Raw genomic sequence first — 27,184 nt, 5'->3', positions numbered from 1 at the left:
GCAGAGCAGTGACAGACCAGGAGTGTTACCAGCTGAGGCTGACTGACCTTTGTGTGTGGTTAGCTATTGACTTTCACCCAAGTCATCTTCCCTCTGCTTCACCCAATAGCCTCCTGACTGAACGCACTTGGAGGGATCTAGGGAGGGCTGGCTAGCTTTGATGTCATTTTTATCTTGGGTCTTTCCTGCTGGTCAAAGCATAATGGCTTTTTATTGGTACCCCTGAGTCACACGGCACCCCTTAAACATACCTAAATGACGTAAAGTCACATCTATAGATGTTCTCTGAGAAGCTGGGGCTCTTTAAAAACAAGTTTTCTGTGGTCTTTCGAGTGTGTTACTCTCTTTCCACCTGCTTCCAACTTAATTTCAGGAACAAGGACAAATGGAACTTTGTGTCTGGGTCGTGTGCTTCACAGAAATGAAACTGCCTCCCTACTCTCTGAATAGATGGGCTCGCAATAGATGGGCGAATAGTGGAAAACAGGAGTTCTCCACTCTTTACCAGAAAAGTAGATCGTTCGTTGTTGAAGGTGCTGAACCGGACCGTCAGCTCCTCTGGAGTTCCTTCAGCAGGGAGCCAGGTCCGGCCTCCCCTCGGCAGGCATCGTCCCTCTGGCCTGTGGAACGCAGACTGTCCCAGTCCTGGCTTTGTGTAACCTGAAACATTTGGGCATTTATTTGTTTTCTGCTTAGTTTACGACAACACCGCGTGGTGTCGAAGCGCTTACGTAACGCCCATAATAACTTTATATAACTGTTTTGATGGAAATATTTAGGTATCCGCGTCTCCCCTCCTGCGTGCCCCCTTCAGCACGCGCTCAGTCAGGGAAGACACCCTCCTCTAGCCGCTGAGCTGCCGCTGTCGGCGCCGCCTGGCTTCGCTGTTGGAACCCCTTCCGCGCCCAGACGGTTACTAAAAACGACAAATAAATCTGCGTCACGACCGCCCGCTGCAGACTCCCCCCCCGTCGTCCCCGCCCCTGCCGCGGGCGGCGCGGGGGCCGGCGGCGCCGCGGCTCCTCGCGCTGTGCGGCGGCGCCCCCCGCCGGGCGGAGGGAGCGAAGCCTGAGCGCGCGCGCGCGCGCCTGTCCGTCACCGCCCGCTCCACCCCGCCCGCTCCCTCCCGTTCGGCCAATCAGCGCCCGCCTCCCCCCGCCCAAATGCTCCCTCCACCGCCCGCCGCGCGGTGTTTCGCGGATTTCCCGCGCGCGGCAAGGTAGCGGCGGGAGGTGCCGCGCGAGCGGGTCGCCCGGCGGGTCACGGCGTGAAGCCGCGCACCGGCCCCGGCCCCGGCCCCGGCCCCGGGCGCTCGTCGCGGAGCCCGGGCGGGCTGCTACCTCCCCTGCGCTGAGGAGGGTCCGCCCGCCTGGCGGTGCCTGCCCGGTCCGCTGAGGCCGCTGCTCGCCCGTGTGTAAACGGCGCCTTGTGTGAGGCGGTGGTTCGGCGGCTCGCTCCGGCCCGGCACGGTGGCTGCGGGCTGGGGCTCCGCCCGGAGGTGCTGCGGGCGGGGGCCGCTCGGCCGGCGCCCTGATGCCTCCGTGGTGTTGAGCCTTTCGGGGTGGCGTTACAGGCTGTGGGCCGGTGCTTGCAGGTGGATGAGGGGAAAGAATGCCCGACTGAGGCAGTTACTGCGCTTTAAACTCGTACCCTCCTTAGTATCGCTCAGCTGTCAGTTTTTGGGGTTTTTGAGATGCCTTCACACTCCAAACTTCTGTAGAGGACTTAATTTCTTCAGAAGTGCTTGTTTATACACAAGCTCCTCTGATCTCTGTTTTGCTTTCTGTGTATTTTTGCCTGTTTTGTAAGAAAATTATAGACTTTTTTTTCTCTTTTTTGTTCCCGTACAAGTTCCTTTATACAGAACGATGGATGATGAGGGGAAAACCCATGTTTCTGCAGAAGTATCTGATACATTGGAATCACTTTCTTTTCTGAACGTAGCGGGTAAACCTCACCTATGGAGTCAACAGTATTGTCCAATACAGACGAACAGGAGGTGTGGATTGGTTTTGTAGTATGTCTTCTGATTATGGTGGTTTTTTTTTTTTTTAAGCTTTAATTCTGGCAAATATTTATTTGGTAGGAACTAGTGTATTCCCCTGCCCCCAAGATGTGTTTGATTCTTCTGCTTACTTTTTGTTGCTTACAGATAGATCATAACCAGTACCAAATGCAGATGGTCAATGCTATGTGATCTGTTGTGATGAGCTTTTGACAAGGAAGTACAGGACTTCAGTAATTGCCCTTTGAATGTAATGTGACCATACTGTTCTTTTTAGTAAGCGAAAAAGGGTTATAGATCCTTGTTGAAAGCTTGTTAGGTGCTTGGAAATAAAAATTTATACTGCTGTGCTGCACTACACTTTTGAACATAGTAAAGCCATCTCTGCATTTTTAGAATGGTAGGTTTCCTGATTGACTTCCTTCAGGTAACTTAATTTTGTATGATTAGGGGAGTGTTGGTCACAGGAGGGCTGTGGAAACTTCTGGTAAATCCATCTGCTGAATGAACAAGTTGCCAAAGTAGGGACTTTGAAACTCTGTGGAAAAGGAAGAAGTGCTGGGATCCCCCTCAAAATCTCCTTGCTATTACTGCTTTGCCTTTATAGGGAGACCTTTGTATAATGGTATGACATAGAAAAGCCCACCTTAGCAGCTGAGGACTGTTTCATGGTTGTTACTGTGAGGAAGATGAAGGACTAGTGCCTGGATGGTAGTAAGGAAGTGGTCTCTTGAGGCTAAGAATGTGTGAATCCGTTAACTGAACATGCTCTGTACAAAATAGAAGTGCAGTACTGCAGAGCAGCTGTTTGAAATACAGCTTGAATTCAATACAGAGGGAGACCAGGAGGTGGAAGCAGTGCAGTTTATGCCACCAATAGTGTGCTTTTTTAAAATCAAAATCTAAGCCTTCTCACAGAAGAACACTAATGGGGGGAGAGGGGGAACACGACACACACACAAAAGGGGTTACTGAAGGACATTAGGAGGTAAAGAAGCAAATGAAGTCTTAGGGTTTGAACTTCACAAGGAAGGAGACAGTGAGGCAGTAAGGAAATAGCAAATACTGCACCAGAGATGTATGCTGGTATGATTTTGGGGGTATTCTATTTAAAAAATGGCCATTATAACTGTATTTTTTTCTTAATGAATAGGCATATCAACCTTTGAAAGTCTTCTTGCGAGTAAGACCCTTTTCTATAGCAGAGCTTGAAAACCATGAATCTCAGGTTAGTTGTAGAATTAAGATTTTCTTCTCCCGCAAAGAATGCGTAGTATTGTAAGCCAGGACTTTCTTTTATAAAGGCCATGTACTGCTTCTGAATAGAATTGGTGGACACCTGGATAACGTGGGTTTCTTTTTTTTTTTTAATCACAACTTTTACTAATTTGCCTGGTACGGATACGCACACCTGTAGCTCTGCAAAACTCGGCTGAGTAAGATATTTAAAAGGTGATGTCACTCTTGACTCTGTACAGTGCTCAAGAAACAAAGAAGTTTCGTGCAAGAAATTGTGCACTTCTAGGAGTAATTCAGGTATCTAACCCTTGAGTTTCTTTGGAATGCCTGAATGATCTACTGCCTGGTCCTGGTGACTTGCTGTTTTTCTCGTCAAATTTTTCTATAACCTCTACAGCTTATACTGCCAGGTTCAGATGCTTTAGTGCTTTACATAGACATACATGTGCACATGCTAACATGTAGAAATACCCCTCCTGCCCCCACATTGTGAACACTGATGCAAAGAATTCCTTTAGCTGTCCTTGAAGGACAAGGTCTCTGCAGTGTATCAGTGTATCCCTCAGCCCTCATGTTTGCCAGGCCTCACAGGCTCTCTGATAGACCTCTTGTTCCTGATCTGTTCAGAGGTTTTAATGTTAGTTCTGATTTGCCTCTTGTGATTTGCTTTTTAAAAATGTATTCTTGCATTTAATCTGCTTGAGTTGGAACCTTTGTATGTTTTTCACTTGGATTTTTTTTTTCCCTCAACTTCCATTTATCTTTACTTAGGCAGTTCTCTTTGAGTGGTATGCGCTGCCACAGTTCTTCCAGTTTGGTATTATGGCTGTAAGGGTAAATTCATTTACAAAATCAAATTGTTTTACGATTTGTTCATTATTTATTTTCCTTGGAATGGGAAATTTCTGATTAACTGATAATTAGTGAAGCTCCTTACTCTTAAAAGCAGAGAGGGAGAGGAAAAAGTGTTGAAGTTTGTACTAGACTTTTTTAAAGCTCTTGTCTTCATGTAGTTCATTATGAAATAGTTGATCTGCCAACATATTAGCTGTATAACCTGTTTTGCACGATATGAAGGGTTTCCCTCAGCCTCCAAAACCAATGAGTGCTTGAAAGATCTTAAATGTCTTCAGTATTTTCTACTACTGATACTCTTAAGTCACCTGAATCCTTGAGTAAGATGCTTGGTAGCAAATGGAAAAAGAAAAAAAAAAAACCACAACCAACCAACCGAAAACCCCTTCCCATCTCTATAATCAATGAGAGATCAACTTAATTTTTAGGTCCTTTATTCCTCCCTGCCATGCATAGTTTTCAGGAAAGCATCTTTGTTCCAAATATGTAACAAGAAAAGAAAAAAATAGAACCTAAGCCCTATTTCTTATAGCTGTAAACTAATGCTTCAGAGACAATCAACAGGTTAACTGATCGTTGTTGCTTATAATGATTTATGCAAGTAATGCGTAAGAGTTCTGCATGAAATTCTATACTCTTGATACAACTGCCAGTGATTCTCTGGAGTCACTCATGGAAGAGCAGAAAGTTGTGTTCTCTGGATATAAACCACCATGTGTACAGTGCCAGAAATGGTCCCAACTCCTGCCAACTTACCTGTGGGCTTAGCTGGAGGAGATAATGGGAGTGATGTGTTACCAGCTGGATTCCAGCTCTGCAGATCTGACTACTTCAAAGCCTCAGTGTCTATGAGGCCAGTGCCAGGTGGTGGCACATGCACATCTGACCTACATTCATCTTCCTGGCAATATGAGAGGAATGTTGAAGAGTGCATGGCTTTAGAGCCTGGTACAGTGAGCAGGTGATTGGTCTAAATTCAGTACTCAGCTTCTCAGAGCTTCTGTACCAGTTGATAAATAGACTTGTTAATTGAGACTCCTAGGAAAAGCAGTACTTCCTATGTACATGCTATGCATGGATTATTAGTCTTACCAGCTCTGGCCAGCCTCTGAACACGAATGTCAGATTTAGTTACAGTCAATCCTTGCAGCTGATGCTTCAAGACTCTGTTAAGCTGTACTGGTAGTTCAGTTTGTATTTTTGGTAGCCTGCCTGGTGTAAAATTTTCCTGGGATACTATGATCTACATTTATCTAGTTAGTGACTGCTAGGTAATTGCATCTCACTTTACTTACTTGGGAAATAGCAATCAAATTACTTGAAACTAGATCAGTTTTCTTCATTACTGATAACACCATCTATCAATCAAAGGATAATGCTTCAAACTTATTTTACTTTATTTACGCTGATCATAGCTTGTTTCACACTGAAAATGGTTGAAGTTGAAAACCAGTAGGGTTTCTATATAGCTTTGTTTTCATAGCTACTGTGCAAGCCACAATCACAAATACCAGGGTTTAGAAAGTGTTGTTTTAAAAAAAAAAGTTGCTGGAAGGAGTCCCAGAAAAACTTTATACCTGTTAGAAAACTCCAGACAATTGCCTTAACTTTGTCTACACTCTGGCTTTCATGTAAAGTGAATATCTCTGTAATTGTTACATGCCTCAACAGAGATTATATGTAAATTTGCAACTCTTTGTAGCTCTGGTAAATAGATGAAAACACTAGGGTTTTTGTTGTGTTTTGGTTGTTTGGGTTTGTTTGGGTTTGTTGTTTTGTTTTTTTTTTTTTCTCGAAGATAGCTTTCTTCCTAAATAATTGTATGGTGTTTTGGTTTACCTTGTCTTGTTTTTTAAGGGTTGTGTAACTATTGAAGATCCCCAGACAGTAATTCTTAATGCACCCAAAGAGTCTTCTGCAATGAAAAACAGTGAAAGAGGGGTTGGTCATTCTGTGCACAGGTTCACCTTTTCTCAGGTAGGCAAATTTTTTCTAATTTTAATTCTAGTTTGGTTTTTTCCCCCTCTGTAATGATAAAATTGAATTTTCTACTATATCATGCAATGTGATTTTTCTTCTTTGAACTACATGTAGTAGTAGCTGCCTTAAAAAAAAACCAAAACAAAACAGACTGCTTATTATTTACTGTTAGCCTGTCAAGAAAGCTGTATTACAATGGAGGGTGCCTATTAGATGAGACAAGGAGCTTCTTTGGTAGCTCTGTTGTTTTCTTTTGATTAGATGCCATAGAAACTTCTTGTAGGCACAAACTTACAGTGATTCTGCTGTTCCCGTAGATGCCCTCATCTAGGAAGCGTTACAGGAAATCACTTGTTTAAAGGGACTTAATGTAAGCATGTGTTTAGGGACTTAACTTTTGAAAGAATAGCAGCCTAACTGCTTAAACACTGGAAGTGAGTTTCTTAACTCTGTTACCTACTGCAAGAACGTCTGTTCTTACAGTATGAAAACACAAACAGCTCCAGGCATTGAGTCATTTAGACCATTGTAATGCTGATATTCTCATCAATCATCATCAATATGGGTGACTGGCACAGAGGGAGGAGGGAGTTGTGCATCACCAGCAGAGCACTTGAAATTATCCCCTAAACGATGTGTGCTTAGTAGCATTCTCAATAGTTTTAGAAGTACGAAAAATATGCAAAACAAGTGCAAGCCCACGTGCCTCTCAGGATTAAGCAGGCATCCTATGAGAACCCAACAGAAAATGTTAATCAGAAGGGGTACAGGCAAGACAGGAAACTAAGCTGGTATCTCCTCAACTTGCTCTGAAAAACTAGTCACTGTTAATAAGTGCTTACTATTTTGATATATTAAACTCCTTTTTTTTGTCTTCTTTTTTTTTTTTTACCCTTCTCCAAGGTCTTTGGACCAGAAACTACTCAGAGTGAATTTTTGAAGGCTCAATGAAAGAGATAGTAAGAGCATATGTTAATGGAGTGAATGGACTGGTGTTTACTTATGGGGTTACAAACGCAGGCAAGACATTCACTATCCAAGGTATAAAACGTTTGCCAGAAAGCATCTATAACAACCAAGCCAAAATCAATGAGAAGTTTGTATGGATGTCTACATTTTATCTTTTGTTATTTTTAAGGGACTTCAAAAGATTTTGGTATTTTACCTCGCTCACTTGATGTGATTTTTAACCACATAAGGGGAAGACATTACCTGAAGATGAAGTTTAAACCATATTTGAGCAATGATGTTAAGAAACTAGAAGATGCACAAGTAAGCAAGAAGAAGCCATAAAAACTGCTATTCTTGCATCACTGAAAGAGGTCAGTGACCAAATACTTCCTTGTTACTGAATGAAGCTTCTTAAAAACTCCCTGTCTAACAGACTATCTTTAAAATCTCTGTTTCACTATTGATTCTTCAGATTTATCTAAATCTGCAGTACAGATACTTGGTGAACCTTGGAGTAATAAGGCAGCTGGCTGGTTTTGGAGCTCAGGGTAAACTGGAAGAACTTTCTGCAGCAAGCAGCACACAGTTCAAACCAAGAACTATTGCAAAGCCTGTTTCCATAGAGGAGCAGTTCTGACACTGTGGTGAAACTAGCTCTTGAAAAGTCTGAGAGCTGACCGGTCTAAAACTTGCTTCTTAAGTGAATCTTCTTTTGGGTCAGGTTCCCAGGCTGGATCTCTGGGCAGTTGCTCAAATTCCAGTACTAGCTTGGGAGAGATGATGGGCAACATCTTAGCAGGGGCAGTGAAGAAGGCAGAAGGTCTTAAGGCAGATTAAAAGTTGGTAAACCTGTGATTCATGTAACTTCATAAAGAAACTTTTCTGATACGGCAAGTGAAGTGAGATTGCCACAAAATGAATTTCCAAAAAGGATACAGCCTGCTTTAGAGGATTGTATGTATCTTTAACTCTGCTCTCTGAAGATTGTAGTTAGAATAGAGGAGTTGTTGCTGTGGCAGCCCCCTGTTCTCATTATCTAGTCATTTCTGTTTCCAGTGTAAGAAATGGGTCTCGCCAGAAAATGGGCACCTTGTGTGTCTGACTATTCTATACTTCTAAGCCCAGTTGCAAATTGTCACAAGATATCTGGCCCTTTTTTCCTTATGTCAGAACATTTTAACCTGAAGTGTGAGGCCTGCTGCATTTTGGGATTGTCATTAAAAGCAACTCTGAATTCTGGAAGTATAGAAGTAATGATTGACTGAGTTTTCTTTTTTTTTTCCTGTGGTCTTTAATACTAATGTTGTTAAAGTGTTCCAGTTAGTTCTGAGAGAATATCCTTCAATGAATCAAATTCATATGTAAAGTTCCACTCTAAATTCTGTTGCTTAATTAAACTCTGCAAACCTAACTTAGTTTAGTCTGAGCCTTGTTAACTTTTGAGGAAAGACTTCAGACAAAAAAGCTAAAAGATACTAAAGATTGCATGTTTATTTTGAAAGTATCTTAAAAGCTCACTTGCACTCTGTGTGTGTATGTGCAGGGGGTGAGAGTCTGAAGGAAAAATTGAGATGGTCGGGAGGATGGTAGGTAAATGTTTTTTAAAACTTTATGGAACATACAAGTTTGCAAGAAGGAATGAGCATGAGCTCAAGGTCTAGAACCGGAAGTCAGATATCTTATTTGAAGATATAACTCCTACTTTACAAATATTCCTTTCTGTTAAATCACAGTCTGACTTTGTTAGTAATTTTTAGTTACTGAATGTTGCAGCAGGTGATCTAGGTGCTGATGCACTGCAGTGTAAAGCGAGCAAGATCCCACATCAGGAAGGAAAGGTAAAAATGCATCGAGAAAATAATACGTGACAAGACCTTGCTTATGTGTTACAATGCTTCCATAGGGATAGCTCAGCTATCCCCAGTGCTGAAGCTGTGCTTCTTGATAGCTTGTGAATAGCATCACTGTTCAGATGCTCACTCAAGCTTGTAATGTGAGAGCAGATATGGTTTGATGGGCTTGGTTTTGGTTTACATGGATTTCTGTGGGCCCTTTTCCCAGGCTCAATTTACATGTCATGCAGAAAGAGCCTGCTGTTCCTTTCGTCCTCTGTTAAACTGCTCTGAGTTACTGCAATACCTTGTATTTCATGTTCTACTGTTTTTCTGTACAGTGCTGCTTCAAAAAGTCTTGCTTGGCATGGTTCACACCCTCTCTTCCTTCCCTCTACTTGTTCTATTCACTGGATTAAATACTGTTTTTTACTGGATTAAAGCTGCTTTGCTTGCATTCCTATTGCCCCCTGTCCTCGTATTTGCTATTAAATGTCAGCTTCTGTCGCTGGCAATGTCAGTTCCTGTTCCCACTTGTTTTCAGGCAGTCATCTTCCTGTCTTTTCTGCATTTGGTCTTATGATTTGAATAACAGTATAGCAACATAGCTAATTAACTCAATTTTGTTGAAATACCTTTAGAAAAACTTACCACATGCCAAGTACTGTGGTACTGGGTTTTTTACATTCATTATGCTATGCCAATCCACCTCTGCTATGAAGACAGGCTGAGAGAGCTGGGGCTGTTCAGCCTGGAGAAGAGAAGGCTCCGGGGTGATCTTATAGCAGCCTTCCAGTACTTAAAGGGGGCCTACAGGAGAGTTGGAGAGGGACTTTTTACAAGGGTATGTAGTGATAGGACAAGGGGCAATGGCTTTAAACTGAAAGAGGGGAGATTTGATTAGATATAAGGAAGAATTTTCACTCAGAGGGTGGTGAGGCACTGGAACAGGTTTCCCAGAGAAGGCGTGGATGCCCCATCCCTGGAAGTGTTCAAGGCCAGGTTGGATGAGGATTTGGGCAGCCTGGTGTAGTGGGAGGTTTCCCTGCCCATGGCAGGAGGGTTGGAACTTGATGATCTTAGAATGGTTAGAGTTGGAAGGGACCTCAATGATTACATTTTTGACATGCATAGATGTGCCATGCCTGTCAGTTCCTTACCCTGCTTTAGAATTCTGCTTTGTACTTTACACAAAAATAATTGGAATTCATGCTTGTGGTTGTAACTACTCAAGCAACATAAATGTATAGACAGTGCAGCCTTTGTAAATGGTCATTTAAAAAATAATAGCATATGATTTATTGTCATTTATCTTTAAAGTCGAAGATCTGAAGTATGACTTCATACTTTTCTGTTTGTAAAATTCTGTTTTGGATATACCAGGTGAATAACACATGCATCAGTAGACAATCCATAATGACCTTAGCACTGCATTCTAGGAGCTATAACATGAAAGTTGACTTCTTTGAATCTGCTCCCCTCTCCTATTGTAGGATGACCCTCTATCAGGATTGGGCTTTGCGAAATCAGGGTGAATGTCCTAAAGAAAATTTATATCAATGTCTAAAATATGGGGAGGGGAGACAGAGGTAGTACGTGGAGATGTTGGAATCTCTAAATAGTGGGAGTTGCTACTTCATTACATCAGTTTTCCTAGTGGCAATTTGAAGCTATGCTTTGACAAGTCTTGGCGGGTTTTTAAATAATTTTGTTTGTAAAGAAATTCAGCGAAGTATGTACTTAAATAAATTGTGCTGTATCTATACAGGATTTTTAATGGCCTTTAAATTCAGTCATTAACCAGCATAGACTGTGGTTTATCAGATCTTTAAGTCCTTTATGGAGCTATCATTTCACTCTGTCTGAGGTCTTTTAAGTTTGACTCGCTCTCACAGACCCTGGTACAAACCTGTGATTTGCAAAAGTGATTGGCAGCAAGCAAGCAAATTAGGAATCTCTGCTGCTTTAGTCTCTGTTGCCTACCACCCTGCCATCTGCCCCTGAAGGAAACTTGCTTCTCCAGTTCTCCTGGTTGACTGAAATACTGTTCATATTTGTCCAGTAGTTCATAAAGGCATTCTGGGCTGTCACAGTCTGACAGGGGATCTTGGTTCTCCCAGAGCTGTAAAGTAAGTCTATCATGTTAGCAGCAATCGGCCTTCAAAACGGTTGCTGGGAATAGCAGAGAGCAGTAATTCTTGTGAGGGAAGGAGCATATATTGATTTAGTTTGGTATTGTTAAAAACATTCACTTGCAGCCAGAGGAAGGGGGGCTTAACTGGGGTTACTGCAGTATTACTAGTGCAATATTTAAATCTTAAATACTGGAATTACTGTCATTTTTTATTTCTGCTGTTCTCATGGTTACATCCACATGAACGACTGTCTCTTATTTTCTCAAGGACACAGAAAGCATCTCGAATACTGTTACAAATATGTGTGATGTGGAGTCAGCTTCTTCCGACAGTACTTCAAAAAGTCTGTCTTCTGATTCACCAGGTAAAATAAAGTAGAAAAATGTTGTGGGGAAAAAAAAGAATAGAAATTTAGGAATATAAATGGGTAATTATTGGTGGATTAAAAACAAATACAAATAATAAATACAAATATTTATAATTTTTAACCATACTTTGATGGCTCAACTCAGGAGATAGAGTAACAATGTAAAAATATTTTGATAGCTTCGCTCCCTTTTTGGGGAAGAGGGAGGCTTAGTTCTGCAAAGCTAGTATGCCGCTGGAAACTTGTGCTAGAGAGGGGGCAATAGCTTAGAACATGTGCATATTCTGGTTACAGGTGACTGCTGAGAAGTTTGAACCTTCTTGGTTAAACTCAAAGTTATACAGTACTGTGTATTTCACTGTAGAACACATATATACAAGCCTCCTCCTTTTGGAAGGTTCTATATACTGCGATTAAAATTTATCAGTTAGTTGCTTGATCATTGAACTCTTTCTCTGTTTTGGCTTAGCAGAGAACAACTTTGTTCCACTTGATGTATATAGGACTAATCTACACCAAAGAACCCAAGCATCTGTATGGGTTTCCTTTTGTGAAATTTATAATGAATATGTGTATGACCTATTAAATATATTATCTACATCAAAAGCTCAGAAGCGCAGAGTCTTAAGAATTTGTGAGGATCAAGGAGGAAATTCCTATATTAAAGGTAATAATACTGGTTATGACCTTGGCAGTTTCACAGCATTTCTTTGATCAGAAGTGTATGTAAAAGATCTCTTTTCACAGACTTAAAATGGATTAACGTTCACAGCACTGAAGAAGCCTGCAAAATACTAAAAATAGGAAACAAGAACCGAAGCTTTGCTTGTACTAGAATGAATGAGCAATCAAGTAGGAGGTTTGTTCCTCTAATTATAAGCATACTCTGTCTCTTTTCTTTTAAGGGGAGGGAAGAGGGGAAAGGAGGAGAAGACTTTAGAATGTGTTTGGAATGAGCCACTCTTCAATAATAATTTAAGACTTTCCTTGATTATTCTGAAATTCTTTCTGCAAGAAAGCTAGGAGAAGCCCTATGACATTAATAGTAGCTGGACTCGGGTTGCTCTTCATGGCTTTGGACAACCAAAGAGATCAAATCACATTCGTTTTTGAGTGCCAGCAGGGCTGTGCATCTTGAGAAATGCTAATGGTGCTGAGTGGGAATGGCCACGTGAAGGTGTTGAAGGAAAAGCTGGATGATTCTTTATCACTGGTAGTATAGTTCTTGGAAACCTGTAGTCTGTCAGTAGGGGATGTAGGAAGGAGCGAGTCATGGAGAATATTTCAGTGCTGGTAGATTATCGAGATGCTTTTAGATTGCTGTGTTCTGTCTGAGCTTACTTGGTGTCTAAGAATTACACCCCTAGCTCTTACCCAGCTCTGGGAAGAGGGCTCAAGGAGCATCTAGTTTGATGGAGTGGGAGGAATAAATAGAGAAGGTGGTATACTTTCTGTTGAAATGCCTTCTCACTTGATTTTAATGTCCTCTTATTAATTTGTTCTTTAAGTGTGGAAGACCCTCATTGTATATTTAGCTAATATAATCGTAGTGTTACTAAACCTACCTTTTTCTAAAAAGCAAGAGTTATGCCTGATCTATATTAGCTAAAGACAGCTGCCATTAAACTTCCTGATATGATTCCACCTGAATTTCACTCAAGCTTAAAGTAGTGCAGAAAAGAACAAGGTTTTTCTCCAGAGTTTTCTGCGTAGGAGGTCCACTTTTTGCTCCAGAGAATATGCTGACTTCCACTTAGCTTGTTGCTAAGTTGTGGGGTTTTTTTTGTTTTTAGAAACCTCATCTTAAATCGTGGGTTAGTGCTGAGGAGTGAAGCATTGCTTTAAATCTCTACTAGAGAAGTTTGTCTTCTGTGCTTCCTGATTTACTGCATAAACTGGGAACAGGGCACTTCTGGTTCTGGAATTTTCTCTTGGTTTCAGACAGTATATGTCTGCTGCCTTGGTAGCTTGATGTCTAGACCACAGTAACTGGATTTTAAGTGTTACAAATTCAACCTTTCTAGAAAACAGAGTAACTTCAAAACGTAACAAATAACTGTGTATGTCGAAGCAGGCAATATTACAGGACTGTCAAACCTTATTCCCCTCCCCCACCACCTATTTATTTGAAGAAGTTAATTCTTCAGATTTACTGGGTTCAGGTGCTGTTTTAAAGTTTGTATGCTAAGTGGCTACCTGAGTACTCATCTTCTGATCAGTAAACTAAAGTGAACTGGCTTGTTCTTTCTCCAAGAGAGCTTGTAGGCTTCATGTGATGTTTTTCCCTTTTCTGTATTGAAAGAAATAAAATCACAAAACACAACTTTTATTGCTGCTTTTTGCTGTTGAATGAAGGAATTGTGAAGGTACCTAATGTAAATTAGTGAATTAATTCTTGTTCTTTCTTCAGCACTGCACTTTCTGTAGCATACAAATTTTACTTTGCTTCAGTGGCTGCATAATTTTCATAAATGTGGTAATTAAAAGGTCTTCTTTCCATTCCAGTCACAGTATCTTTTCAGTCAGACTACTAAAGCTAACTGATGAGCATCAGCCGTGTGTTCTCGGAGTTTCAGAGTAAGTGAATGCTTCTGCTGATTACCAGAACATAAATATTTTAGAAAAGTCATAAGGTGTAAGCATGCTAAACCGGTGAACTTTCTTTTAATAAATCCCGTGAGAGCTGAGAAGGAAATCAGAGCTCCACTGACTGGAAATAAACTGACTGGAAATCTGATAGGGGCAAGCTTAAAGTGTTTCTGTGTCTCTCTTATTCTGTTAAGATTTGGCAAATGGAACCTGTAAAACTCTGTCAGTAATACATAATTGAGGGAAGTATATGTATATTGTCTTACATAATGGTGAGGCGGGGACAGAGTAGTACTGTGTATAGCACACTATATGTTCTGCTACGCAGAATTCAACTGGCTGGCTGATAGATGCCACTCTAAAGTCAGAGCACAGCAGCTAGTGCTGAAGACCCAAGGTGCAAGCTATGCCAACGTATCTTTCTACTTTGGGACCAGGCCAGAGTTTATGGGTCGACTGTTTGTGGCAGGACGTTTGATGTGTTCCTGGAACCCAAATTCAAGTCTGTCATCCAAAAAGAATGCAGATAACATGCTCTGGGGACTGGTCCATGGTACAATCTACAGTAAGAGGGGATTGTCAGGTGATTTGTTTAAAAACTGTTCTGATCTAAAATGCTTGTAAGTGCACCTTGAGAGCAGTGCTACACCTTACACGTCTCTGTTCTTTTGTGATTTAGAGGAAGTGGTGTGGAGCTGCTTGAAGCCATTTAGATAGCTTTTTTTTGTTTCTTTTTTCCCTGACTAATTGTCCATTTAGCTTGATATGGAAAAATGAGGACAGTCCTCTAACAGTGTTTTAGTTCAGTCATGGTTCCTACTGATTCCTCTCTTGTCTCTTGTTTATTACCAACCGAGCAGAGTTGGTAATAAATATACCTCACTGTGAGATAACACCTTTTAATGTCAGATATTATGGTGATAAATACTCTAAGCAAAGATCACTTGAGGAATGACTGTGTCTGCATTCCTTGCAGTTCTCTGTGTTGGTGTATTTCCCTGGCAAAGCTTGCAGCAGCTGTTAGATGAATGACAGAGTTTGTATGTTGCTTAGGGAAGAAAAAAGCTTTTCATCTTGTACTGTAAAGGATAAAGATCAGAAGATCATAGCCTTTCACACAGTTGATATATGTGCCTTATTAATATGTATATTATTTTAATATGTACTTATTTCAACTCTGAAAGGCTATGATGTTACAAAGGTGTTATTTTATGTAAATAAATGTATGTATAGTGAGTAATAGTTGGGTTACATAAATTATCTAACTTCCAGAGCTTCTGTATTTCAAGGGCTTTCTTACTATAAAGTAAAACTGATGAAATTCCTTGATTATCCAGGATAATCGTCTCTGACTGTAATCTATTGTACATGAGGGACAATTCATTGGCCTGAGTTTAGTAGCACGTAATTGCTACAGCCAAACAAAGAGCTCTGAGGTGATCTGGGAAGGACTTCTGGCCTCTTATTTACAATAGTCAACAAATGGTTCTGCATCCAAAAGAGGCAGACTGTGGTGTACTGATGCATACTACTACCCTGCAATCATCTCAGTGCTGGAACTGGTGAAGGTGACAGTCAAAGTGCTTCCGTAGTATAGCCCCACTATGCAAAACTGTTTCAGAAATCCTCTTATCTTGCCTGGAAGTACTTACTTTAGGATTACAACAAAATTTGGGTTCCTAAACTGAATTCTTTATGTAAGAACGCCTACAAAGTTTTAAATGAGCACTACAAGCAGACTTTTTTGAATGTGCTGAATAGACTGTCTTAGAAGCAGTAATCTTGTTCAAGTATCTTTATATACAGTGGGAAGATAGGTTAGTGCTGTTACCCTAAATACCTTCTGTAGTGCCTTCTGGACAAAACGTCAATGTTGAAGTACAATTTGTTCTGTGATCTAGATAGGCTGAAATGAGTCACTCATTTACACTTTAGACACATAAAGAAATAAAGACATGTGGTTCTATTTTCATACTGTTAAGTAAATTATATGTGTGTTCTGGATAATTCTTTCACACAGGTTGTCTTTCTGTGACTTGGCTGGATCAGAGAGGTGTAATAAAACACAAGCCTTTGGAGACCGACTAAAAGAAGCAGGAAATATTAATAATTCTCTTCATATCCTTGGAAAATGCATTGCAGCATGAAGCAAAATCAAATCCAAAGTAAGTGACAAGTTTTAAACATGCAAGTTTTAGGTTGAAAACCCTAAGCATCCCTTTGTGTTTCTGCAAGGGGTTCACATAGTCAGAGGAAAATGGAAATCTATGAAATCTTGTAAGCCTTCTTCCTTACAGATGTCACTGGAATACCTGAAATGAACATTCTTTCCCTCTAAACCTGTTGTTTGTGGAGAATAAAAAAAGGCAGTTAGTAGCAAACTACCAAGGTCGTATACGAGCAATACATTTTGTGTACAGAGCTCCTGTTTTGTCCTCTTCCCTTTCACCTCAAATTACACAATCATCAAACAGTTGACAGATGTCCTATATTTAGCTTTTTGCTTGTTCCAGTATCTGTTTTCTAATACTAAGGAACTGTGATGCAGACACTATACTACTTTCACTTTTAAATACTTCAGTTTGTTGGAGAGCTTATGAGATCCAAGAAAGGTCTTGCTCTTTGATGTGAAATAGCTCGGGCTTAAATATGAGCATCCCACTGGATCTGTTTCCTGAAAGAGAATTAAGCTAAGTTACAGAATTGCAAAATTTTACAACTTTTTTTTTTCACAATTTCATTATTCTTTTATCCATGAGGATGAAGCCAAGCTATATTCCATTCAGAGAGAGCAAATTGACTCGTCTGTTTCAGCCCTTCTTTTGTGGAAAAGGCAAAGCTTGCATGATTGTAAACGTTAATCAGCAGCTTCCACATACGATGAAAACACTACATGTAATGAAATTCTCAGCTATAGCCAAACAGGTAAGAGTACATCTGTTTTCTCTGCTATTCTGCATTCTTCATTACTATTGGTTCATAAAATGATCAGATTGTATGGACTTGAGTGTGATTAGGACTTCCGATACATCATATTAATTCTTCTGCATGTGGCTTCCCTCTAAAAGGCTTCCAGTAGTCTTGCCCATCCTCAAGCTATTTGTGGTAAGAAGTTAAGATAGCTGCAGCTATTTGTGGCTTATTCAGTTCTACACCATAGACACTGTGCAAAAAGTAGTCAGGGCACATTCAGATATGACTGGTTATACCATATATCTGAGCAAATGCAAGATTTCAACTCAAGCTTTTGATGAATTGTTTAACCTATGTGCAGCGAAGCATCTGTTGCCCAACATGACAATTGTTCAAAACTCTTGGACAGCTGGCGATGGTAGTAAAAGGAGGAGCCTGCCTCTTATTTTGTAGTCTAAATGAGATTCTTGTGCCTGCATTACTCCTATTTGCCCAAGTGCAAGTAATTGATAACAAACAATAAGGGAAGACTTTTTGGTGGTAAGATAAGCTTGAAGGTAGTGTGCTCCTCTCCTTTGAAGGCAAAAACCCCTCTGCTAAATCTACATGCTCTCATGCTTTTACTGTTCGCTCTGCTTGTCAGGCTCCATTAAACTCAGGACTTGGGTGATGTTTGGTCTTAAGTTCATTCAGCTTCCTGGAAGCTGCTTCTTGCAAGGAGTGGGGTGGTGGGCTATACTGTGTTTCATGGCAGAAATAACTCCATTTCTAGGCTGGAACCATTGATTAGTTCTGACATGTTTCAAGTCTGTAATGGCATGTCTAATATGATCTCAGAGAGAAAGATTTTCTAATTCTCTTCAGCTGCAAATTTTATCATGAGAATGTGGACTGAGGAGACAAGCTATGTATTTTAGGAGCAGAGAAACACCTTTCTAGACAACCGCACTAAGTTTGTTAGTAAATAATCTTTCCCATTTTCACTTTGTTAGAGTACCAAAGTCTTATATTCGTATCAGTGGATGTTTTTGCCTGCTAAAAGACATGTAAAATTTTGTTAACATTCTTGTAATCATTAAATATAGTGTAAATACAACGCATTCATACCACTTATTCTTAGTGTTCTGATACCTGCAATATTGACAGCAGTGATAAATCAGTGTGTTCAACTCTGGATTTCCAGGTAATCCAGACAATCCTACCCAAAAATTTTGGTTATTTTCCACCCAAGCTAGTTGGAGGCGATGGCAAGCCTATCGTGCGCTTTGATGCTAACACATCTGTAGATGACTCTCCTGACAGTACTGAAACCTCTGCAGAAGAGGAGTGGACATCACCATTCTGAGTCATGAGGTAGATGCACATCTACTCAAAATTGTACCAAGAAAGCCATTGCTATTAGTTCTAGTATTAGAATCTTCTACTGTAAGAGATATGCTGGAAGCTGTATCAAATGAGAACTGTAAGCTTCTGCTCCGCGTCGGGCAGACCTAGATTTGAAGTGGTCTAGTTCGAAGGGAACAAGTGTAGTTGTGGAAGGCTGCTTGTGGCCTTCTGGTTGGGCCAAGTGCTAAATTTGGAATTCAAATGATTGCTCAATGAGAAGAGTAAGGAAGCAATATGTGTGTTTAAAGCAACGTTTAGTCACCTAGTCACGAGTGGCGTCCCTCAGGGATCTGTGTTGGGCCCGGCCCTCTTCAACATCTTTGTTGGTGATGTGGACAGTGGTATGGAGTGCAGCCTCAGCAAGTTCACCGATGACACCAAGCTGTATGGTGCCGTCAACACCCTGGAAGGGAGGGATGCCATCCAGAGGGACCTAGACAGGCTGGAGAGGTGGGCCTGTGCCAACCTCATGAAGTTCAACCAGGCCAAGTGCAAGGTCCTACATCTGGGTCATGGCAATCCCAGGCACAAATACAGACTGGGCAGAGAATGGATCGAGAGCAGTCCTGAGGAGAAGGACTTGGGAGTACTGGTGGACGAGAAGCTCAATATGAGCTGGCAATGTGCTCTTGCGGCCCAGAAGGCCAACCGCGTCCTGGGCTGCATCAAGAGGAGCGTGGCCAGCAGGTCGAGGGAGGTGATTCTCCCCCTCTACTCTGTCCTTGTGAGGACCTCACTTGGAGTATTGCGTCCAGTTCTGGAGTCCCCAACATAAGAAGGACATGGACCAGTTGGAGAGGGTCCAGAGGAGGGCCACGAAGATGATAAGAGGCTGGAGCACCTTTCCTATGAGGACAGGCTGAAAGAGTTGGGGCTGTTCAGCCTGGAGAAGAGGAGGCTCCGGGGTGACCTTATAGCGGTCTTCCAGTACCTCAAGGGGGCCTACAAGAAAGATGGGGAGAGGCTGTTCAGGAGGGCCAGTTGTGATAGGACAAGGGGTAATGGTTTTAAAATAGAGGGAGGTAGGTTCAGGTTGGATATTAGGAAAAAATTTTTACCATGAGAGTTGTAGAACACTGGAACAGGTTGCCCAGAGAGGTGGTGGATGCTCCATCCCTGGAGACGTTCAAGGCCAGGTTGGACGAGGCCCTGAGCAACCTGATCTAGTTGGAGATATCCCTGTTCCTTGCAGGCGGGTTGGACTAGATGACCTTTGAAGGTCCCTTCCAGCCCTAACCATTCTATGATTCTATGATCTGTGCCCTTCTGGGAACAGCAGGAACAAGTTAAGATGCAGCATTTTAAAAACAAAGCTATACAATGTAATTGTGATAAACTGTAAAAATCAAGTGGACTTTATGCTAAATGGTTGTACAAATTAATATTTAAATGCCAAAACAGTAGTAAATGTCTTTGATTACAGAAACCATCAAAGTTGGTTTTGAGGTAGAAATTAATGCTTGAAAATCTTTAACTCTTAGTGCAGCTGCCTTGAAAATGTAGACTCGTAGAAATGCCCTCTTTGGATGGCTGTCTGTATCAATATTTCATTTGACATGCATGTCAATATGTGTTTCTAGCCTGTTTTCTGAACCGAATATGTTAAATTTAGGACCTCTTGAAAACTACAGAGAACCTAAAGGAGAAGCTAGTTGCAGAAAGGCAAAGTAAACTCCTTCTGGAGGTGAAGATACGTAGAGAGATGGCAGAAGCAATGTTCCGACAGCTGTTGGAAACAGAGGAAGCCTGGAGGCAAGTCATATTACAATCCTCCTCAAGACTGAAGGATTCCACATCTATAAATGCATTCATTTATATATATACATATTTATGCATATACATACATATGTATATGCAAGACATGCATGCTAGTGTTATTTAGAGAAGTTGGGGCTGGACAGTTTCAAAGTTTCTGATGAAAAGGGAAGAAGGGACATTAAAATAAACTTGTACAGATCAGCCTCTTCCCACGTACAATGAAAAAGTAATGCTACTTTCTGTTGAACTTCATTCTGTTTAATTTGTAATTACTGGAGATTGTCTTGACTTGTTAGTATTTAGCAGATGTGGAAGACTTACAGATACCCCGCTGAGGTTTGTGATTGTTCCAAAACTTATATTTGGTGACGTTAATATGCACGTATGTGCTTAAGGTAGTTTGAATTGTATCTCTTTGAGCTCTCCTTCTGGATTCTTGCTCCTAGATGATTTGTGAACCATTGTTAGCTTACTATCATAAAAAATAGTGTTTGCCTGCACTGCACTGCAACTTGGGAATTTTTTTCAAGTGTATCCGGATTGCTAAAGCTGAGTTCACTTCCTCTTAACTCTTCTCTTCTTGAAATCAGTTTCCTGCTGTTTGAATTACTAACAGAGGCTAACCAGAAGTTAAGTTGCCAGCTGAACACACTATGGTTTAACGCCTGCGCTGACTTTAAAATCAGTTGGGTGCCTTTGGCCAAACACAGGAAACAGCAGTGACACTTGTTCTTTTTTGAGGTGATGTTCTGTGTCACTGCTGGGGCATTTTTTTAAGTTGTGACAAGAGTAATGTGTAATGTATTGGAATAATAAGGTGATGTGCATTTGGTGTTTATGTTTAATTGGGGAGGAAAAAAAACCCAAACCCATGTGAAAGACACTCCCTGGAAATATGTTTCAAATAGCAGGTCTAATTGAGTTGAGTCATATCTATCACTACATGTTGGTGGATTTTTTTTTTATAAAACTTTTGCTGGACAGATCCAAGTATGTCTTCTTCTATAGCACTTTTCTTCCTATGTGCAAGTAGAAGTTATGCTGTGTTGCAAGTCTGTAGGATCATTGAGAATGAAAAGGAGAAAAGGGAGAAAAGTGTTTCTTGATCTCAACTTCACTATTTATGATTAGATGAATAATTTCGATATTGCCAGTTGAACACATGTAGTCAAATTGTAATAGCCAGAGTGCTAATATATTAAATAAAAACAGCATGTTCTCCTCAGCAACCGCTTGGAAGATCTGAAAGACAGTTATGAAGAAAAACTGGAGAGCAAATTTGAAATGTATAAAGAGGCCATCAAGAAACATGCATATGTGTGTGCAATGGAACAAATTGAAGACAATTATGTTCCCATAGAAGAATTTCTAGCTGAACAAGAGAAAGTTGAGGTATGACTTGACTGCTGCTAAAAAAATGCATGCTAGCCTCTTAGCTGTAAGTTGTGCTTTCCTTCAACAGAATTATTTAGGAATCCTAAATGTAATGCTGACCAGTCGAAATAACTAGCAGTTCAGCCTAGCTGTTCTGGTGTCCAATGCTAACCATGAGCATAGAGATGTCTTCTAACGCTACCTGTAGCGTATATCTGAACTTCCCAATGTTTGAGGGTACAGTTCAGTTAAATCCAAGTCATCTTGTCTCTGTAGTGCAATGATTGGAACACCTAGAGGGATGGTGTAGACAGCAATCTGGCTTTGTGGAGATCCTTGGGATTGTAGAGTGTAGAGCAAAATGCTAGTCTGAAGGGGCTGGTGGAGAATTTAGTACATGGTAGCTATTTTAATTATAATGGATCTCTACTCTGAAGGTCTAGAGGGAGGATTGTGGGATAAGAAATTGTATTGAGAAATCAAACTTTATGCAGGAGAGAACCTAATCTCCTGAATGTACTTAGACCTAGAACTGCTCAGAGTTGGCATCAGTAAGTTACTATTCCTTTTGCAACTGAGCCAACTTAGCCCATGTGCAACTCTATCAGTATTTACTTCTAGCCTCTGCTACAGGTCTCAGTTTTGTCACGAGGTCTGTAGTGGAAGAACACAACGACTGTGGTGTACACCACACAGTGAGTGTGCTTTCTCACTGCACTCTCTTTTCCAGGAACTGATAAGATGTCTCACTCCACTGGTAGGCAGGTTCCTTTCAAGACATGAGGGAAGTGGATTTCTGTTGCAGATTGTGATAAATGAACATTTCTGCTTTTACAGCTCTCCATTCAAGTGCTGATAAGCAACACTGTAGTGTGTAATGGCCTCTGTTTTTCCAGCTCCTTCACATTTGTCTTTTTTCCCTGCTTAAACTCTGTTTTTATGCTTAACACCATACTGGGGTGGAGGAAAAGAGTTTTTAATAGTGCTCTCTGTATTTATAGCTGCCTCTTACACTGGCCATAAGGCTGCATAAGGGACAATTAAAAGAACAAGATGGTCTTGGTAGCAAGTCAGATAAGAAACTGATGAAATGCTGAAGATGTAAAATTCTTAATTGACAAAGGGGATCACAATATGACATTTGAGCGAGCAGCTTCAGAGAATCAGAATAAGATGAATAACTTTCTTGATAGTGACACTTGTTTGATTTTTCCACTCTGAAATACCACCCTAGCAATCTGACAGGTACTGAAAAAGAGACTGAGATTAAAACTTATTTCTAAGAAATATGTTCTTCCTTATACAGTAAGTTTACAAGCAACAGTGTTTAGCACAGCTGCACTAAAGTTTCTTTTCTACTGTATGGTAACTTTTAACATAGTTTGGAAGTCTTCAGACTGGAAGAGTTGACTCCTATGTAAAATAACTTCCTCCTACAAGGTCTCATGATCTGAATGTTATTCCTTACTGTGGTTTCTCAACCATAACCATCACAACTTCCACCTGAAATGATTTAAAACTGTGTATCTATGTGTAGTATAATTGAAGGATGTGCAGTAACACATCAGGTTAAGCAGAAATTTAGACAAATTTTACCATGTGGCCTTCTTTTTTCAGGATAGAGAGAGTAAAATACTGCAGTTGGAAAAGCAACTTGATGAACAGTCAGGGAGGCTGTTGGCTCTGGGAATTTCAAATTCAGATATACCAACTACTGAAAATAACATGGAACTAGGTAGGAATCTAATCTGGATATTCAGAGTTGAGTTTACTTTTGGTATTGTGTATAAACAAGTAAACTTTTCTTTTGCCTGTAGATCTTATGAACAAGACGATGAAGAGAGCCAATGAAGGATTGCAGAAACAATGCAAAGAGAAAGAAGAGGTAGCTCTTGCTTAGTATTTAACAAATCTGGGGATAACGGTACTAAACTTGGGCATGGTTCAATGCTTAAAGATTTGCACTGTAGACAAAGCATGAAGATTCCTGCAAGTTGGTGCCAAGTTTACAAAAAAGCCCTTGCCCAATTGTGGATGACTTGTGCCAGAGGTTGGCTGTGTTCTGGCTTTACTCTAGGTTGTAAAGACATCTGCTACTATAAGAAGTCACATGGTGCACATGATGCAAGTTGGAAGTAGGGAAATGTATAGCCTTGGATAGGAATTTGTTGTAAACATTGCTGCTATGGCCTCAGTGCTTTCCTTTCTGAAATGCTGCCTGCTTATGCATGGGGATACAGTTACAGAATCTTGTGGAAGTTTAGATCTCTAGCCAAAACAGTGCCTTAAAACAGTCCTTTCTGTAAGTATCGACTACACTATCCCCTTAAGTACAGGGTAGTGTCTGTTCATCAAACAAACAAGATCCCCGAATAGCATATAGAGGTGGAAATTATGAGCTTCAGGCTGTGTTACGGAAAACAGCTATTAATTATTTTTAAGTATGCATTTTTAGTCTACACCTTGAATGAACTTGTAAGGCCATGGTTAGTTTCACCTGTCTAAAAAGGATGGGGAGGAGGGAAGAGACAAGCCTTGCTCCTTTCACCGATAACAAACAGGAGTAGGGGTTGGAGAAATAGTTCCAGCTAGTTCTAATAAACCATGTAAATGGAAAGTGAACTTAAATGTCTTTCTATTGAGAAAGTGTACTCCAAAAATAACTTTTTCCTTACCAAGTTTAATGTCTTGTGTTATAGCCCTGGCATTTGTTTTTCACTCCTGTTCTTCAGAGCTGTATGTAACTTTCCATTTCCTATGTCAATTTCAAATTTTGATGCTAGAAAGAAAGTTTGGCTTTTATCTTGATAGAGGGATACACTATTGATTGTTTTGTGTGGCTAGAAAGTGTTAGAATGATAGGACTGCTGCTTGGCAATAACTGAAGTGAGAGCAGTTTAAAGCAGTTGGTTCCATCAGTGCCCTTCTGTTTTGCCTCATATGTCTGTGTATGAGTGATGAGTAATTCACTACTTTTTTTTTTTCTTCCCTCCCATTCAGCCATTAAACATGGGCAAAGGTTTTTTCTTGGCAATCTAGATGCTTTCCCTCCAGTCTTGTTATATCATTTATTTATTTCTACATTAATTTTGCTGGTTCAGAGTTTCTTTTCCCTCTCAGGACTTAATCCATTAATATTCCCATCAGAAAGGTGAGGTCCTCTGTTCTGTGTTCCAATTCATTATATGAATAATGTTAATGAGACAAGAGCATTCTTTTAACTATCCTTACTGACAAGGAGCAGACTGTTCCAAAAGTAGCTTAGTCTGTGCTGCAGTTCTTTGATTGACAGGTCTGTGTAAATCTCGTAGTTTCAGCACAGTAACCCTTGAATGCTCCAGCTGTATTTTATCACCAGAAATGATGGGTTGGGACACAAGAGGTTGAGAGAAGCAGCCTTTTTCTTCATTGCTTTGATCTTACAGATTGCACTGATCAATATTAATCAGAAATGCTTATAGTGTCTGTATGACTTCTAGTAATAAAATTCATGTAAAACATGCTCTCTTGAACTTCAGTGTGTATGGGTTTTATTTTCAGCTTATAAAATCTCTGAAGTTTAAAATACAGAAATTAAATGAAACCCTGCTAGAAGCTAATGAAGGCTACAGAAAAATGGCAGAAGAGAACAGTCAACTGAAGCATACAATTATACTCAAGGTTTGTCAACAATTTAAAAGCAACTTTAGTATGGCTTGTATGTATATTTGTACTGGATGTTTCTTCATCTTTACATGTAAAAACACCTTTCAGACTTAGTTTATTTTGATGTTAGCATAACATCTTTACTTAAATTGTTTTTTTTCTTTCTTTTTTTCTATCCCTAACTTCCTGAATTATGAGCTCAGAACCTTTGTGTTTCACTCCTTGACTCTGTGTCTTGTAGGACAAGACTCATTTTTTCAATTTAAATGGTAGACTTGGTCAATAGGGTAACTTTGTGCTTTCAATTCTTGCTAATCTAAAGATACCATAGATTATTGTCAAGTCAAGAACATACTACTCAGAACTCCAGTCTTGAAGTGTGTTGCTGAGGGCAAGCAAGTTGTTAGTGCACAAGTGTTAGTGCTACAAGACCTAAAGATCTATGGCTTTAAAGCTATACTGACAATCCAAAAAGCTGGATAAGAGATATGGGCAGGTAAACAAATTAATACTGAAATATAAGAAATCTTTCCTTCAAAAGCAGGGGCTTCATAGAATTGACAGCATCTGACCCCAGACATCAACTACATTCCTAAATAAAAAAAATGAAAATTTTGAACTCTTGACATTTTGCAGCTATGCCTGCCTCATTTGTAATCTGCAAATGAAGCAAGGCAGGTAGAAGACTGCTTAGTGACATCTTCCTTTGAACATTAAATTACCTTCTGCATGCTTTTTAGTCTAAGTCTGAGACTGAAAATTATTCGTCTTGAACTCTGTTTCTTAATTGGTTCTACGACAAAGGAAGGTGACTTTTTGTTAACCACAAGGATTAGAGAGCATCTTTAAAACTCTGTTCTGCCCACTCAAAGTATTTATTCAGTCCTGGTTAGCAGACTTATGACTGTGGTAAGAGTTTTGATTTGACCAGTTTTGCTTTCAGTAATTGCAGCGTAAGCCAGGAAAGCCTCCTTTGATTCCTGGAACAACAGCAATTCTTCGCATAGTGTGGCTAAGCATTGTAGCATCAGGTTCTTCAGTCGGACTTAGTCTATAACTAGATCTGATGGCCCCGTAGTCTGCTGTTCTCTAAATTACATAGAAGTAATTCAGAAGAAATAGGTACTGAATAGCCATTTGACATAGTAATAACAGGGGTGTTCACTGGTGTAGTAAAATAATTTGAAACAGAAAATTAACTACATGAAAAAGGTATGTGAACGCTCCGAAGTCTAACACAGCCATATCCTCATAGGATCAAGAAATGAATAGTCTTCAGAACTGGGCTAAACGTGTTCTTGAGCTTGAAGAAACAGTGTCTTCCCTGCAAAAAGAACTTGATGAACGGAAAAAGCATTTTTCTACAGAGGAGCCAAAACAACAAAAATCCAGGAGAGGTTTGTTGGCTAACCTGAAGTCCACAGTAGCAGCCACTGCTAGTACACCTCTTGGTAAAGGCTGGGGGAAGCATGAAGATGCTTCATCCTCTTCAAGAAAACAAGTACTGTTTGCTCATAAAGCAAAAGAATAATATTTGATTAATCAAAGTGTGCAATTACTGGGCTTCTTTATCAATCTTAAACTGTTGGTAGCTCTTTCTCATTCTAGAAGCCATCTTCACTGTCATGTTAACTAACAGAAAAATGTTTACTGCAGAAATTTTAAAATTGAATCAGAGCTGAATTTAAACTATGTAAGTATAGACCTAAACTTGTACTTTTACTGTTGATGTAGAGATGTGATTTGAGAGGGAGAAAGATATACATTTATCAGTATAGAAGACCATGATAGACTCAAGAATTAAAATTTTATATGATTCATGCAAAGTAGGATGTTCCTCATCTGCTGCTCTTGTTACCTTTTTAAATTATTTCATTTTCATTGTTGATTCCTATAAATCAAATGTTTTAAAATAGCTTGGTTCTTCAGTTAATATGCTGGCTTTGATCTGGAAAGTGCCATGTTGGGACCAAACTGAGGGAATTATTACTAAACATAAGGCCTCATAAAAGAGGCAACAAAATGAGGTGTTCTCTGGCTCTTTGCTGTTTTTAGCTATCTTGGCTTTGTAAAGGAACTTGCTTTAATATCATTTGAATTTTCACTAAGAATATGAATTAAACTTTGAAAAATCTATTTATAATAAAATTTTCCA

The 27,184-nt window shown here is 40.1% G+C and overlaps 1 protein-coding gene across 1 annotated transcript; it reads left to right on the top strand.

The window, feature by feature from the left end:
• The first annotated feature begins 1,868 nt into the window (after positions 1-1,868).
• Positions 1,869-26,560, top strand: LOC104375540 (kinesin-like protein KIF20A). The gene is given in 22 exon segments (XM_086609289.1): positions 1,869-1,953; positions 1,956-1,999; positions 3,159-3,233; positions 5,957-6,076; positions 6,983-7,010; positions 7,013-7,120; positions 7,218-7,349; positions 7,352-7,401; positions 11,265-11,361; positions 11,837-12,031; positions 12,112-12,223; positions 13,870-13,941; positions 15,974-16,129; positions 16,713-16,878; positions 18,050-18,191; positions 18,194-18,219; positions 19,865-20,004; positions 21,237-21,402; positions 23,002-23,119; positions 23,202-23,269; positions 24,925-25,044; positions 26,285-26,560. Coding segments are annotated over 22 exon segments (2,496 nt in total).
• The last annotated feature ends 624 nt before the right edge of the window (positions 26,561-27,184 follow it).

Source organism: Tauraco erythrolophus, chromosome 3 (genome assembly GCF_009769465.1).
Source record: "Tauraco erythrolophus isolate bTauEry1 chromosome 3, bTauEry1.pri, whole genome shotgun sequence".
NCBI classification, from domain to species: Eukaryota; Metazoa; Chordata; class Aves; order Musophagiformes; family Musophagidae; genus Tauraco; species Tauraco erythrolophus.
This window is presented reverse-complemented; position numbering and strand designations above follow the sequence as displayed.